Source organism: Perognathus longimembris, chromosome 6, assembly GCF_023159225.1.
Source record: "Perognathus longimembris pacificus isolate PPM17 chromosome 6, ASM2315922v1, whole genome shotgun sequence".
NCBI lineage: Eukaryota > Metazoa > Chordata > Mammalia > Rodentia > Heteromyidae > Perognathus > Perognathus longimembris.
In genome coordinates this window covers 4436191-4452871 of record NC_063166.1, presented here as the reverse complement: position 1 = coordinate 4452871, position 16681 = coordinate 4436191, and the positions used below count along the sequence as shown (strand labels likewise).

The 16681-nt window shown below is 44.3% G+C and overlaps 1 protein-coding gene across 2 annotated transcripts in view; it reads right to left on the bottom strand.

Moving 5' to 3' along the window:
- Positions 1 to 16423, bottom strand: part of Ptchd4 (patched domain containing 4) — a 92248-nt gene extending 75825 nt beyond the window's left edge. The window contains exon 1 of one of the 2 annotated variants that reach the window (XM_048347645.1): positions 15801 to 16423. In XM_048347645.1, the coding sequence (XP_048203602.1) occupies positions 15801 to 16349 (549 nt within the window). In that variant the 5' untranslated portion in view covers positions 16350 to 16423. The remainder of the gene's footprint in view (positions 1 to 15800) is intronic. The other variant, XM_048347646.1, reaches the window with a different exon arrangement.
- Between the last annotated feature and the right edge of the window lie 258 nt (positions 16424 to 16681).

The following is a 16681-nucleotide window of genomic DNA, read 5'->3' as shown; positions in this document are numbered from 1 at the left end:
GCAAGAGTGCCTGCCTCGGATACACGAGGCCCTAGGTTCGATTCCCCAGCACCACATATACAGAAAACGGCCAGAAGCGGCGCTGTGGCTCAAGTGGCAGAGTGCTAGCCTTGAGCGGGAAGAAGCCAGGGACAGTGCTTAGGCCCTGAGTCCAAGGCCCAGGACTGGCCAAAAAAAAAAAAGAAATAGAAGTCTACGATGACAAGTTACTGAACTCCTGTAGACATGGTTACAGAAGTCTAGTGTTCTAGAGAACTGAATGCAGCTTCATTCCAAGCTTCAAGCCAAGACTGAGCTCAGATCAGGGCAAAAATGAACTAAAATGGATTATGCAATCAACAGCCAACTGCGAGAATAGAAAGCACGATGAGAAATATTTATTACCAAGCAGTCGATCAACTGTCATCTGTTTTCTGCAAGCTGCAGTTGAGCAGATGGCCCTGCATTTCCATGCCTACCTTCTGATTTCGGAGGAGAGCAATGTTGAGCAAGGTCACAACATTTCACTTGAGAAATGAACTCAGCGCATTGGTGACACGGGAATGAGAGGTAGGAAATGTAGACAGCTGATGCTTGCTGAGCTGAGTTTAGGGGATCTCCCAAGACAACCAACCAGCGTTGCCCATGTTAACCAGGTGGAATTCCTTTTACGGCTTCCCCTAAAGCTCTGGAGAAGAGCCTCTGTGATTTATCACGCCTCTCGCTCCTCAGTGCCCGTAACTAGGCTTTGCAGTATTACCTTGAGCATTTAGCATCCTTGCTGGCTCTTTCTGACTCTCCAAAATAAGGAAGATGAATTATTGAACATCCAGGAAGAACCAGCTGTGCTCAGTCCTAAATGCTGAGCTTTCGACACCAACAGGATTTACAAGGGAAATCGGCTTCCAAGCTAAATAGGACTACAGTTTTGACAAGCGAATGAACCTACTTATTTATTTATTTGTTTGCTATTTACTTATCTATTTAGTGGAGAAAAGATTCTGGCCAGGATTTCTCAGTGGTTTTCCGTAGACATTGTAGCGAGCTCAAGGCCTTGCTTTCTGCCAGGACTGGGTACTCCTGATACAGAAGGCTCCGCCTCTCAGTCTATTGCTGAAGATAACAGATTGCACGCTCCATGAGGGGCTGAGATGAGGTGCAAAGGTACAGTTTTCCTGATTGCCTGTGTCACAGAGGGAAGAGACAAAGTTGAGGAAACCAGTCAGTCGGTCCGCACAGGCTGGGGGACACTGGTTCAATGTGGAGCTAGCTCTTCTCCCCCCAAGGGGTTATTCGTCATACCTTGAAATTTTCTGGGTGCCCTCAGACTCGTGATCATTAAAGAAAAATTAGAAAAGCCATGGCTTTCAGTTTGTTTCCACCACAAACCTGTGGACGGGCATTATTGTGTAACCACCTCAGAACCATCCCTCTTCTCTAGAGCCTTGCTGTGGCCTCTAGTTTCTACCCTTTGTAAAAACAAAAGTATCAACATGACTCATTAGAATAGAAAGAATTATTTCAGGTCACTCTGTATTGTTAACAGATAAAGGGACAGCAGAATGCCATAATCAAGAGAAATAGTTTTATAATGGAGAAGTGTCACGTTATTAGTCAGGTTTATTAGCGCTTTGGAAGCAGATCCCAAGAAAAGTGGCAGAAATTCGATCAATTAAATGAGGGGAACATAAATTCGGCTTAATAAAACTGACTAAATTGCTTCTGGAAAAACTGCCATCAGGAAACACACTTTTATTAGCTCTGGAGGAGAATGAATTTGATGATCCAGTGAATCCTTTTCTACTTTCAATTTTGTACTTCCCATGAACACACCAGGCACGAGGAATATGAGCAAACCAAACAAAACTGAGAGGCCTACAGAGCAATGGCTGCGGGTTTAGTGATGAAGAAGGCGGGTCTGCCCAGGTGAGTGGACCTTGGCCAGTATTTAAATATTTGTGCCTCCTTCTTTGTAAGTAAGACCAGAATGATAAAAACCATGTTGCCACTCAGTTATTAGGAACATGGTAAATGTTACCTGGAGACACATAAGCAAAGCATGATCAATCACTACCTTTAATGAGAGAGAGAGAGAGAGAGAGAGAGAGAGAGAGAGAGAGAGAGAGAGAGAGAGACTTCCCAGGCTGCAATCGTACTATATTTGCATGAAAAGAAACACATAAAAAACAACTGTCAACCAAATAATTAAATTACTATGATAGAAAAACGACAAGTACATCTATGGGATAGTCTGATAACAATAGTTCTATTTTGGACCCACAATGATTAATTTTCATTTAGTAGAAACCATTTAATGCTGAGTGAGTGGGATTACTTAATTCTTTGGTAGTACAAAAAAATCCCTACGAAAAACATGTGTCTCTCCACTGCATGATTTTTAACACAGAGTTTTGCAGTCTTATAACTTGTAGCTGAGCATTAATTCCAAGAAAGGTACATCAGAAAAAAAAATTGATTAGTAAGTTATGAGATGATTTTTGATGAGTATTTTTACCCATCCTGTTCCAGCAAGGTTTAATGTGACCTTTTGTTAAAGGTATAAACATGACTCATTTGTTTAGTGGAAATAAAAGTGGTGATTTAACAGTCAAATGGGAACTAACTCAGAGACATTTATGAAACCAAATATTACTCAAAACAAAAGTAGAACTCAACCCTATTTTTGTCGCTATTAAAAAATTCAATATCTTAGCTGTGGTTACTGTACAATTTCACCATTTTTACTGTATATACATTTGCTTTGATTTTTTTCTGATTAAATAATCCCATCATTATTTTAACTGCTATTACATACCACAGAAGAAAGATGAGGAATTGGGTGATTTGGGGGATGGGCCAATGGAAAGTTCCAACCATCTCTCAGCCAGGTCTTGTGAATGATTAATAACCCTCCTGTCTCCTCCTCTTCTTAGTTCTTGGTGCAGACTCATAAAAATTTCTTGCTTTGTATTCATTTTTTAAGTCCATAACATTATTGGGATTTTTATGCTGACTTCATAACCTTCAGAGTAGTTACTCATAGCAAAATAGATCTCTGCTTTCAGAGAGCAGCTTTCCGCTGGCCTCAACTTTAATGAATACATTTTGAAAGGAAAACATTTATTACCAATTGAAATAAACCTCTTTGGAAGTTCCCCCCCACACACCAGTAATGCCTTTCTTATTAAAATAAATATTCTAGAGCTCTTGAGGAAGCTAATCTGATAAAAAAAAAAATCAACTCTGGACTCTAAAGCTTTGTGTCATTTGGACTAAACTCTTAGGTTCCTGCTGCCAGGCTCTGCTGCTCAACCCTATCTACTTTACTTCCTCCTTACTAAACTGTAGATTTCCGACAATTAAAAAAAAAGGAGCTTGTGACTTACATCTTTAACCTGTCATCAGGCTTAACAGAGTCTGAAACAAAGGCAGCATGGAATAAATCTCTACTGAGAAAAGCTAGCCATTGGTATAAAGAAAAGGCAAGGAAAGTATTTAAAAAATCTTCATAAAGAACACATCCTATGTATTTAAGACTTCATAGATGCATAGACATCCTGAAACTAAAAAGTTTAATGGAAAGGCAAGATATCAAGAATGAGGTGAGTGTGTAGCTCTCTCTTCCGCCAGAGAAGAGAGGTCTGAGAGGTTATGATTAAAATGTCCAACGCCACAAGCACAGAATTCATGAAAGACAAGCATCATTTTCGGGAAAACAGATCTAGATATTACTGTATGAAATGAAAGAAGTCAAGCACCACATACTTGAAATGTAGAGGGAAAGAAGGGGCAGGCATGTGAAAGAGGGACTACTGAAGATGGGAGAGGGCATGGGAAAGAAAGGAGTGATGAGAGAAGGCAGAATGGGGTGAACGCCATCCACGTACATCATAACCACACATGTGAACATCATCCTGAAAGCCACTGACTTGCAAAGTTCGTGGATGCTAAGGACAAGATGGCATCATCAGAATTCTCCTTTGTTGGGAAAGTAATAAACAGTAATGCCTTATTTTAAGCAGATACAAAGAATAAGTTTCTTGTAGTGAGACACTGACATCAAGTAGCAAATAGAATACCAAGAAAATGTGTGTGTATACAGATAGATAGGTAGATGATATGTTTATATAATTTACTATGTATTATGTACATAATTTGATATATGTATAATTTTTAAAGTATATTGATTAGATAACCTTTGAAAAAGTCTTGCAATAAAGTGTTGTGAAACTATACACACACAAGTAAGTGGTAGTTATGTTAAACTCCACTAAGGTAGCTACAATTACTTAGTATTTACAACAGTAAGTGAAAGTTTAGAGATTACCCCCCATTTTATACTACTCCGAAAAACATAGGGCACTATGGCCTCAACTCTGTAGGTGCTTGTAACTTTTTGCCAGAGATGGAGTACTTAATCAAAGTCGTTAGTGAGACATCTTGCCTTTCTTTTTGTAATGGATAACTCCCAGATATCAGTGGCCAGCAGGACAGTTCTGCCTCTCCAATGGAGTAGGAAAGCATTCTTTCACCCCACGAGTTAAGTGATTTATAATTGTAATCTAAAAATAATAAGAGAAGGCATATATGATTTGTGAACCCATTGTGTAGCTAATGGAAAAGCTTCCCAGTGACCTAAGACAGGTTAAGATTCCTATGTAGCTGGACCTACTTTAAATATTCATTACACCTTAATGAACATACTTTTTCTTTAATTAGACATTGTGTTAATGCTGCTTTATTGTAGGTTGATTTGTCACACTGATCAAGGTAAGTCATGACCCATTTATAAATGACTTCAAAATCTCAAGCTTCTAAACACCAGTAGACGTATCTACAAAAAAAAATGTTATTAATTGTCACAAGTAAACAGTCAAAAAGATGTGCAATTGGGTTGAAGGTTTTCAACTAAGATATATTTAGGCTAGGACTAGGAATATTTTTAAATTCTTCAATGTCATGATTTTCATATTTAAACTATGATACTTAAAAAGCTAGAGTTAATTCACCTGATTTTTCATTTGTACTACGGTTATGTCCTCATTGAAAAGTACAGACTCACAATAAATAATGTTGAAAAACTGGTTTTGAAGTAGCAAACACTGGCCACTTTATGTATGTATGAATTTAGGTTTGTCTTGAAGAAAATAAAGGGAGTTAGTAATTTAGTAAGAACTGAAAGTTTACTTCAGGTTTTATTATTATACTTCTTTGAACGATTGGGATTTATTGCCTTTGGCTCTTATCACCCTAATAATAAATAATTACCATGTGTCTACATTTTTTAAAGCTCCTCACATAAATACATTGCGAGTGTCTCTTAAAGGGATGTGTTTCCCTGTGAGAGCAACTCAGTACATCTTTGGAGCATAGCGAATGGATTAAGACCTCATATTTCTAGGCAGCCAATTACAGATGAGGGGAGTGCACAAGACAAAAGTTGCTTCCTTGAGTTCCCCAGCTCCGAGAGGCAGCTTCCTGGGAAGGTAAAGAGCTGGCCTTCTGGTTAGTGTCCAAGTATTTATCCTTTCCTTGGAGACATGAAGCTGAGTTGCAGGGGAAGCAGCCCCAGTCCTGACTAAAGCTCTTCTTTATAGTCTCTCTCATTTTGTCTGCAAAAGAGCTGGTGTGACAAGGGACTCCTGTTCCAGTGGAACCTCCTCCAGGGTTATTCAGTTGGGCTGGCCATGGGTGCTATGTAAGCATCTTGAAAACACCAGCGCTCAGGTTTGTTTCCGACATCGCAGTTTCATTGGTCTGGGGAGAGGCCGGGGCGTCATGCAATTGGAAAGTTTCTAAAGAATTTCTTTGGACAATCACTGAACGAATACCAATGAAAGATAATCATGATAAGCCATAAGGTGCTCTCAGACGTTTAATCTTAGACAAGGTCCTTAACAGTTTTTAGCAGTGTGGAGCTGGAATGTAAAGAACTTAGGTCCTTCTAATTTATGCCCAAGGGTTTTGTGTGTGTGTGTGTTGGGGGGGGGGTGGCTGGGGACAGGGGTCTGGGAGTAGCTACTGGAGTAGATGACCTCTATTTGTATCTTGCTTTCTCCATGGCTGAACTTACAAAAGGTCTGGATGAGCTGAAATGCCTTGCTTTCTCTCTTAAGCCAGAGGACTAGGAAAATCAGGTGAAGGTACCTCCCCAGATTTCCAAAGATAATATTACATAAATAGCTATGTAAATCATGCCACAGTTCTTCACCAAACTGCCTGCATGCCAATCAAATGATCCCATGAATAGTTCATGAAACAATGAAAACAAACAAGATAAAAAACATGCATCTGACGATAACCACTCTGTGATTCACAGCCAAATAAGTGGATATTATAAAAGACAGAACCGGTGAGGGGGACAGTGAATGATTTCTCTTTTTTTCCATCTTTCTGTGGTTTGACATGATTTGGGGTGTATTTTAATCCAAAGGTTATAATTAAAACAGCCCGATGTCAGAAATGTTGGAAAATCTGCAATATGGGGATTAGCAAAATGAATTATTTTTACATAGAAGAACAGAGGTATAAGTTGTTAAGTAATACCTTCATAGCCAAACATGTAAATGGAAAAATTAGAGGCAAACGTATGTTTGTGTTTCTCTGTTCTTACCATTGTTATTAACTATGTAAAGATAAATTAGAAGAGACTCAGTTATTAATGGACTCCACTATATTAATTCATAAAGATTCACATCTGACCTCAATAATTTTTAAAAAAACACCACACAAGAGTTGTTGCTTTAAGCTAAGTGAGTCAGAATGCTATCAAGTGATGGTCACTTTAAGACTACAACACCAGTTGTCAGAATACTGAATGGAAGGATGATAGAGTGAGATGCTCTTATCAGTGTACTTTATCAGTTACCAAAATATAGTGCTACCAGCCAGGAAGATAAGTCAGGTAACGTCATTTTTCAAAGACAAGCTAACCTCCAGAAATATGCAACTTGGCATATTTTGGAACAGACAGTCCGATAAGAAGTCAATAAGAATGTCGAAACTTTCACCTAGAAAGAATATAGTTCCTTAAAGCCATCCCCCGCCCCCAGGGTAAAAATGGTTGGAAAGAATGAAATGAAAGGAGGTGTCAAGTTGCTAAGATTGGCTTTCTGTGCTATTCCCTGGGAGAGTTCTGTGCCAGCCACGAAAAGAGGTCACTGAACTAGTTCAGACCTGGCGCTTCCCAGTTCCTCTCGCGGGATCTAGCAAGCTATCCATGTCCAAGGCCACTGACACTGCCCTGTAGTCTCCACGCTTAGACTCTGTGGCATCCACTCTGCCTCCACTACTCCAGTCTATCTATAGAGACCATTCTCTATGCTCAGCACAGGAAAGTCTGTTTCCTGGTGAGCTGGGAATGATGCAATGGAGACGGTTGCATGTGAGGCGTTGGAATGGCATCTAAGCTTTTCCACTCTTGGTGGAAAGTTATGGAAAATATTGTACCGGACAGATCCACGCAAACCCAACCAGCACCAATGAAAAACTTTCCCAAGCAAACACATTACACTGACTTCACTTTCCTGCGGGCTTTCTTACGCCCAAGATGGTTTTTAAATTACGTGCAGAAGACAAGGATGGAACAAGGTATGATTTCTATCCTTGAAACCTGATGAATAATCTTGAAGGAAAACAGGGAGTGTTCTACATCACACAGGTTATCTGTTAGTGTTGTTTTCACCTCTGATTTCAAGGACTATGTAATGGGTACCCGATCTTTCAGTGATGCAGGCAATAGATGTGCCGTATTGTCTAAGGGTTCAAGTTGATAGCTTGCAAATATTACCAGACTACAAATATCACTTACATGTACTCCTCAAAAAAATTTTAAGTACTTTTCATTTTTCTTTCTCTACAATGTAAAAAAAAAAAAAAGAGGCACTTAAGGTCAGGTGGAATCTATCCCTGCTGTACTCTATCAGACCGAAAGCTTACAAAATGTGGCTTGGGTTTCCTAAAACAGGATATGTGACTGAAGTCATGTGAAGAGTCACTTAAACATCACTTGATCACCTCACTTGAATAAGACACTGGACCCGGTCATCTTTGACCCACACATTTCTGGGAGTTATTGGTATACGGGTATCTAGTCTGTAGCTAGACTTTGCTCTTCTCGAATCTCCTGGCTGGTACTCACTACCTTGAAGTTAGAATGGGTGCTCGTGACCCAGAGATTCGGTGTGCGTTCCTCTGCTACCCAAACCAGCAGGTCATCTACAGAAAAACTGCAGATAAGCAAAGAATGGAATATCCATTCCATACTTAGACTTAACTTCCTCTCTGGAATCCTAACTTAATTGGTGGCCCTGTTTTTGGGTGTCAAATCCAGCAAAATTACCACATGCCCAAGCAATGTTTGATGTGTGTGTAACATATATTTATTTTTTTATTTAATTTTATTTTTTTTTCTGGAACCAGAGGCTAGGAACGACATATTCCCTTGTGTGCCTTGTGGTCTTTTGTTTCCTGGGTCCAGAGCAACACTTCTGCAGAGCCCCATGTGATATATGATGGGATCACCCATGGAAACTGTTTTGAATGCCTTTCTGTAGCCATCTTTCTCTAGAGCTGAGCTACTGCTGCAGAAGGTTAGTCTAACCCAACCGACCTTTTGTTCTGTACCTTTTCAATGTTTCTCAAGGCTTGATAGCAAACTTCTACCTTGTTGGTTCAATCCTCCAAGGATAATTAACTTATTCAAAGAAGGCTACCGACCTACCAGTTCTTCAGGCACCTGGAATTATATTTTGACATAGACTCTGTAGCAGAAAGGTAAATGGAGATGCAAGTAACTACCTACAATGCACAAAAGATGCCTACTACTGCTTGCAACCCTAGAGATGCTTCAGGAAATAGATGATTCCAGGGCCTTGCTCTTAACCGATGTGTGGGGGTGGGGGTGATTTTAACGGTGTCAGAGTCATTCCAAGCAAGATGCTCCGTATGAATGAAGGTCAGGAAAGTCTGACATAAGTATGCTTTCTTTGTTTTTTCTCTGCATTGTCTGATGTAGTGTGAGCTGACATTTTCAGGCAAGTGAAGCTGGAAGTCACAGAGATCTAACCAAGGCAAGGCCTCAAAGGCCTGGTCAGGAGTTTTTCATTTCTTCTGTCATGTTGGTTAGGGGAAAACATGATTGGGAGATAGCTATGATCTTATTGCATAGGCTACTTGGGTGAGAAACTATAATGAGAAAGCAGACATAAATAAGATAGGAAGAGATGAATGCCAAAGGTGGAGACAGTCAGAATGAAGAGGGAACGAAACTTTGACTACACAGGATGAGCACGATCGAAGTACAGTATAGATACGTGTGGAAATGCCATGATGGACTCCCTACTATATGCCACTTGGAATACACTAATATGAATAAATAAGTAGAAACGCAAACGCACAACCAAAGTCAAGCTAGCAAGGTCAAAAAGGAGACCATGGTCTGCAACCTCAGTAATTTATTCTGATTACGAGAGGAGACTTTAATCATGCCTTAGCCACTCACAGGTTAATTACGTGAGAACCTCAGGAGAGGGGACCCTTGCATTGGAGCTTTTTCAAGCTCTGTCGACGTCCTCCACACCCAACCAAGCCTGAGCACTGAAGCTTTAGTGGCATCTCAGTCCACTCCCGGGCTATCTGAGCTCCCTCCGCTCTAGAGTTGAGGCAGATGCAGAACCAGGAAGGCCGGTCTGGATTTCCACTGTGTCCAGGCGGCTGTGCTGCTGCACCAATGAGCCTCTCCAGTACAATGGTGAGGATGCGATCACTGATCAGACATCGCTGTGCGGATGATCTGACAGGACGGATGGCGGGGGCAGCAGCTATGTGGCTGGGTAGGAATATTGAGAGAACAGACCATCGCAAAGGCCGTTAGGATGAAGGAAACGGAAAGTCAAAGTCCAACGTTTGAAACAGCAGGGGAACGCTGAGGACTCTCCGGTGGGACCTGTTTGGGCTGGGACTGAAGCTCCAGGCAGGAAACATGGACGGTGCAGGCACAAACCCTGTAGCTAAACACTGCCCATTCGTTCCTGAGTGCGTGCTGCTCGTTAGGATCCTTTCAGAGGCTCCGATTCCTCAGAAAGGCAAGAATCAGCCTTGATTTCAATTGTCAACTCAAGCACAAGAGTCCTGTCTGCAAAAAGCATGCATTACAATATCATTTTCAAGGCATAGCCCAGCCTCCTAGGTGTGGTTCCTCCTCCTCGGACTCTCACATAATATTAACATAATTACACTAACGAGGGCTTTGTGCTGCTACTATTGTGAAATAATTGCCAAGGAGCTCAAGAAAAATGCTATTTTTCCCCCTTCCAAGAGATGGTTCGACTCCATACGTCCGTTTGCAGAAAGTATTAAAAGAAAGTAATCAGCTTTAAGTTTAAAGAGGTGACTGGGCCCAAATATAGAAAGATGGCAGAGAGGAGGCTTCCCAGGGGAACTGATTACCCTGCCAGACATTTCCTCCTTGTCCCTACCACACACCTCAACAGTCTCCTTATGGTAATTTCGACCTGAACCTACACGTTGCTTTAAACTCAAGGCAAGAGCTAGGAGGAGGGAAGCCCATCTTGTGGCTAAGAGGCAGCTTTTCAAAATCCAGTGTGCCTAAGAATGTGCCGGGGGAACTCGTTAGAATGCAGATTCCGGGCAACAGATTGGAGCTGAGAGTTGGGGAGTTTTAGCTTTTAATAAGTGCCCCCAGAACGTGATGGGATGGTGCTAATCTACACAAACTCTTTTAAGGAGGATGGTCTTAAAAAGACAGAAAAATGAAATCGATTTTCTGGATGACAACGCAATTTGACATGCTCTTGCCTGGCCTTCAAACATGGCGTGAACGCTTCTGTGTATCTGGGATGTGTGGCTGCAACTTGCTCACCAGCCTATGGGCAGAAACCATCCACAGAAGTGAGCCACCCTTAGGTTTCTCTCCTGAGAAGGGGGCTGGGTGATTTCGTTCCACCAAGGAAAGCCATCCAGGGGCAGTGAAGCCCCAGAGTTGTCTTGGACCAATCTAGAAACATGGCATTTCGGATTTCTTCTTTCAAAACGTTTATATTGAGCATATGCAGATATGTATGGACTCAGCCAAAATAGGCTTGGGGGAGATGCTAATCCGTAACATAGAATTTAAAAGAAACATGTTCCCACCAGCTGGAATAATAATAATCAGCGGGATAAAATACTAAATATCCTGCAAAGGCAGTGCATTCTGAAAAGCATTGTGGAAAGATTGCTTCAGTTATTAGGCCACTTTATGTGGGAAAAGACAAAGAATATGAGTGCTGTGAATTATTGCTTAAGCTGGTCTGCGAGGGAAGGAGTGTTATTTCAAGGGTTGGGGGGGGCGGGCAATAGTCTTGCCGTCTATCTTCCATATGCCATGGGTGGCTTATTCTACCTAACTGCACCCCAAGTTCCTGATGGTCCTGAATCCCCGAGGAATCCACTGTCAGGTCAGCTGTGGGCGTGGGAGTGAGAGGAATTGATGCAATGTATCTGTTGCTTTTGAATTTGAATCCCCCACATTAAAGGAGTCATGGGTAAGTACGAAGATAAATGATCTGATTTGGTTGACAGTAAGGTTTTGAAGTCCAGAGCAGGAGATAGGCCCCAGTACTAAGGCCATTCTTGTCTATTTTGGGTGCTAACAAGAGTCTAATGAGCAAAGGAAATCAGACATAATATCCTGGGGGGGGGGAAAGCAACTATTCGTTAGGATAGCATGGTTCTTGTTTTACAGTAACATCCATGGAATCCCGTGCAAATCCACTGTGGTGCTGCTTATTTAACTACTCTAGGGTGGGATGTTGCATAATAATAGAAACTCACTGGCCGATGAGAATTCCTGCCATTTCTTTCCCTATGCTATTGTTTTGCTCGAGGAAGGAGCTTGGTGCCCGTCTTGGAGATAAGACCTGCCTAATGCCACACAACCACTCCATCTTAGTGTCAGGTGCCATGTTTGGTGGATGGCACACGTTTGCCTGGACTAGAAGCTTCATTCTCTGCCAGTCACTCTCACGATCCAGCCTAGTTCTTGCTTATGGATCTCAAATACCCATCTTACGTCAATAAAGTGACGGGTTTCAACAAGATGTTGAATTTTTCCCTTCAAAATTCAATATGGCTACATTTATATCATACACTTTATTCGACATGTATGATTGTGTATGTGTGCTCATAGGTTAAAGAAATAGTCCTTATAGTGATGGGATCGAAGGTCCAGAAACCTGGGGATTGTAGAATACAACTTTAGCATAGAGGCATGTCACAGAGGCTCAAAGAGTGACAAAACATTCGGCGAGACTGCAGGGCCAGTGCACAACCCAGCATAGTCAATTATTCAACTGGCAAATACTATCGACATAGAACAGGACAGTGTTCGGGTAGGGGCCAGTGGACAGGACACAAGGAATACAGTATAACCCTTGTGTTTAATCAAGGACACAATGTAAAGGTCACAATCAAGGGCAGGCTGTAGAATTTATGGGGTGTAATATAGAGATGACAGACTTGGGCATCTTTTATGTACAGCTTTAGAAAATCTGTACATGTTTCTTTTTTTCCTGTGGTATGCTAAGCTGACTATTGCTCTTTTTTTTTTTTTTCCATACCAGATTTAGCTAAGCCTCTGCGTGGATTTCCCATAGAAGGCAACTTTTGGTGGCCTAGCTTGTCAGTGTCACCTTGTCAAGATAATCTCATTGATCGGAAGTTCCCAACCCTCCTGAGCACAGAGCTACCTGGGCGTCCTGACGGGCGCTGGAAGATAACCTGCTCATCGCCGCTCTCTCCTCTCTGTTGTCAGAGCCCACCCACCTTCGCACTGCCTCTCACCACCGGCCCAACCCTTCCTTCATGCCTGGTGATTGCCGATCTCCAATCGGGTCATCCCCTCACTGATGTTTATTCTGCTAGGTCCCTCCAATCACGGTCCCTGCCCACCAGTCGAATTCTCCAGCACTAGAAGTCTCCGTACTGGACAGGTAGGAAGAGCGGTGACCTATGCACGCCAAGGGAGAGCAACAGGAACTAAAGGACTCAAATCGTGGTGCCTGTAACGTTTTCCTCACACCACACACCAGTAGGTGTCGAACTTCAGTGTGCACCTGTGTCATGGATACCCAGTCTGGCAAACGCTGTCACACACGGGTTAAAATACTCTCCAAATGTCCCGTAATAGAAACAGGAGGTGGTCTCAGTGAATCCTGAGACCCTGAGGATGCCATCGGCAGAATCTGGGGGTTCCACCGTAGTGATGAAATGACAATTTATGCCTCAAGAGCCTGCGTGAGGTTATGTTCTGTGCTTGAGAGGGGCCCATGGGTCTCAGAAGACCTCACTGGGCTCATTTACCCCAGGGTTTCTCATCGGCCCCCCCACTGAAGCCACGAAGACAAAGACAAGCCCACACAAGGGAGGAAACATGCACGGAACAGAGCAAAACAAGTGCTTCAGGCCTGATGTATCATTTCTGTTCATTTCACGGTTCATAGACTGATTTTACTATATTAACCTTTGTAATCAATTACCCTGCTCCTTTATGATTATTCACTGACTCGGCCAAGATGTACAGCTACCAATCAACTGAGCACAAAGTTTAGGTGGAGCACTCATTATAGGTCTAGTATGGTATGGACTCAGTGATATAGACATATGTCTCTCCAGAGAGATTACACAGTGCCTGCTTGCAGGTAACACTGCCAATTTGGTGAGGATGCTAGAATTAAACACTTAGATGCCCCAATGAAAGCAAGACTAATCTCGGTCTCTTGTACCTACACGTGTACATAGGAAATCATATGAGGATAACCAGTGATTATTAAATGAGTAAGACGAAGACATGAGGGTTTGGTACTGTCATTGCCAAAATGCCACTGCAGCTCAACCACACATCCGCAGTTGCTGACTGAACAAAAAACTCCTACATCTGGAGAGAGAGGGCAAAGGCCATTGAGATTCAAGCAGCAGTGCATGTGGAAGAACTAGAGATTCGACTCCGTAGGGAAACTGAGCTGGGGTCAACACGACAAGGATTCGTGGCATAGGTCAGAGCTCTGTTAGCAGACCCTAGGCTGGAAAGACATCCTCTCTACCACATCTTCTCTTCAGCGGGCAATGGTGGTGAGGAAGGACTCAGAAAATGGAAAGCAGGCTGCCTGTCCCACTGCCCACATCGGCCATGCTCGAAGCGGACGCATCCTTTGCCCAGAGTTACAGCTGACAACTCAGCTGCCCACTTTCACTAAACTTCACGCAGCTGCACACTCGGGCACAGGTGGGACTCCCGTCAGCCTCTGGAGCCGTTCAAGCAAGGACGCCACGGTGAAAAGGGGAGCAACCGCTGATGAGGCTTCCTGAGGAATCCCGTGCTCTTAGGTGTACCAAATCCTCCTTGAATCCGGGAAAGGAAAAACAGGATTTTCCTCTCCCAGGAATCCTGAGGAAATTATTTTCTCTATCCACTGTATATCCCTATTGATTGCATTAGGTATGTAAGCAGATAAGCACGCATTCAGTGATTTTCTCTATCACTGAATGATACGGGCTCATCCTGTGCTGAAGCTAGGGTCCCCTCGGATGTCATTATTTCTGTGGAACCACATGCTTTACACACACACACACACACGCGCGCGCACACACACACATTCTCCTGCACAGGAGGAGGACTGACTCCTTCATGAGAAACACCTGTCTCAGGAGTTCTTGGCTGTCCAGGCTTCTGAGGCTGGACAGGGTCAGCATGCAAATGGCGCAGTGGCTCTTTAGGAAGTCACATTTGTCCCTGGAACTTCAGTCACCTGGAGACTGCATGCCTCGTTGCCTGCTGTCGGTGGAGAATGAATTCAGAAATCTCATTTGAGCCACCAAATTTGAATTGACATCCCACACAGCATTATATATACATCATACGTGGTGTATATGTGTGTGTGTATATATATATATACGCATATATGTACATATATATGAGATACTGACATAGTCAATGGTTCCTTTTCATTTCTGTTGATTGTGGGATGAAGTCTTTTATTTTCTTCCTGGGGTGTTACACTCTTTCTTTCACTTGGATTTTCTTGTAGGAAAAGAAGGATAGCAGGATAGAGTAAACTCATTCCTAGGTGAGAAATTAGGTGGTTGTTTTTTTTTCCCCACTCCTCTTTTTATGCACAGAAAATTTCTGCTTCTTTTGCCACACAAATGCACATGCACACAACTCCTGGAATCTTTCCTTCAGTCACAGACCTACAGACTCATACAAACTCCCAGATGTCCAAAAACAACAACAACAACAACAAAAACCAAGCCAGGCTGAAGATGGAGGTAGGTGGAGAGATGGCACCGAATGGATGTATAATCAGTAATAAGAAATACATTGATCCCCAGAATGAAGAGGGATGCCCTCCCCCAATTGTTCAGGACTTCCTCCCTCCCCTCCCACCCCCTTTCCATTCACTGATTTATTAACCCTGAACAAAGATGTAACTGCAGGGTCTCAGAAAACTTTTTCCCCCCCCTTTTAATTTTTTCCAATTAATTTCCTTTTATATTTCGGCATCTGATTTGGCCTTGATTTCCTGCAGAATGTAGCCATCCCATCCAGGGCCTGTTTTTCCTTCGCTCCCTCCCACCTTCCCCTCCCCCTGGTTTCCCCCCCTCCCCGCCCCCTCCCCTCTACCCCCTCCCCCAGGAAGCTTGAGCTTCGGAGTGTGGGGGCGGGGCGGGGGGGGTGAGACCCCTGCATTTCTTTGCTTGTTTAGGGCAAGAAATGAAGTGCCTGCCTCTTTCCCGGGCAGCAGCATGCAGGAAGAGCATACCTTCAATTTAGTGCTCGGGTACCTCGTGTGCACCCTGGCTGTGGTCTTATTGGAGACGGCAGCCTGTCTGAGATCCTCTAGCACTGAAATAATATCATCCAGCACGCATTTCTTATCCTGATTTCTCAACACACACAGATGGGAAAAAGTATAATTATAGCCCTTGTAGTTCACCTTCATTTCCAGCACGGCGCGGTGGGTCTGCAGGACGCCCTCCGCCTGGAGCAAAATGTTCTCCCCGGGCGGGGAGAGCAGGATCACCCGGCCATAGCGCCCGGGCGTGTGCAAGTCCGAATAGAGCTGGCTTTTGGACTGGTCCAGGGGGAACAGGCTGCCGGCCAGGCTGCGCTCGATCTTGGCCAGGCTGTGGCTGGGCGCCACCAGGCGCTCCAGGTCGCCCTCGGGCTGGAAGCGGTGGAGCGCGCTGAGGCCGAGGGCGACGGTCAGGACGGCGGGCACGGTGAGGAAGAAGACCGGGTGCCGGCTCACGCACAAGCCCAGCCCGCGGCAGCACGACCGCAGCCCCCTGCGAAGCGCCTGCCGCAGCATCCTCCTCCCGGTCCGCTCCGGTCCGGCGGGCCGGCGGGCGGGCGCTCGCTCGGGGCCGGCTCGCAGAGCCCAGGTGACACGTGTCCGTCAGTCAGCCGGCGCGCGCCGGGGCTACCCCGCGCTCCCCGCCGCCGCCGCACCCCGCGGGGCCGCCCGGCCTCCCCGGCCCCGCCCGCCCGCCGCCCGGGCTTCCCCGCTCCCACCTCCATGCGCCCCTTCCACTCTTTCAAACACTGCGGCGGGGCGGGGAGCGCGGCGGCCGGGCGGGCGGGCGGGCGGGCCAGCGCCGCCCCCTGCGCGCGCGCGCCGGGCGGGCGGGAGAGCGGGCGGGC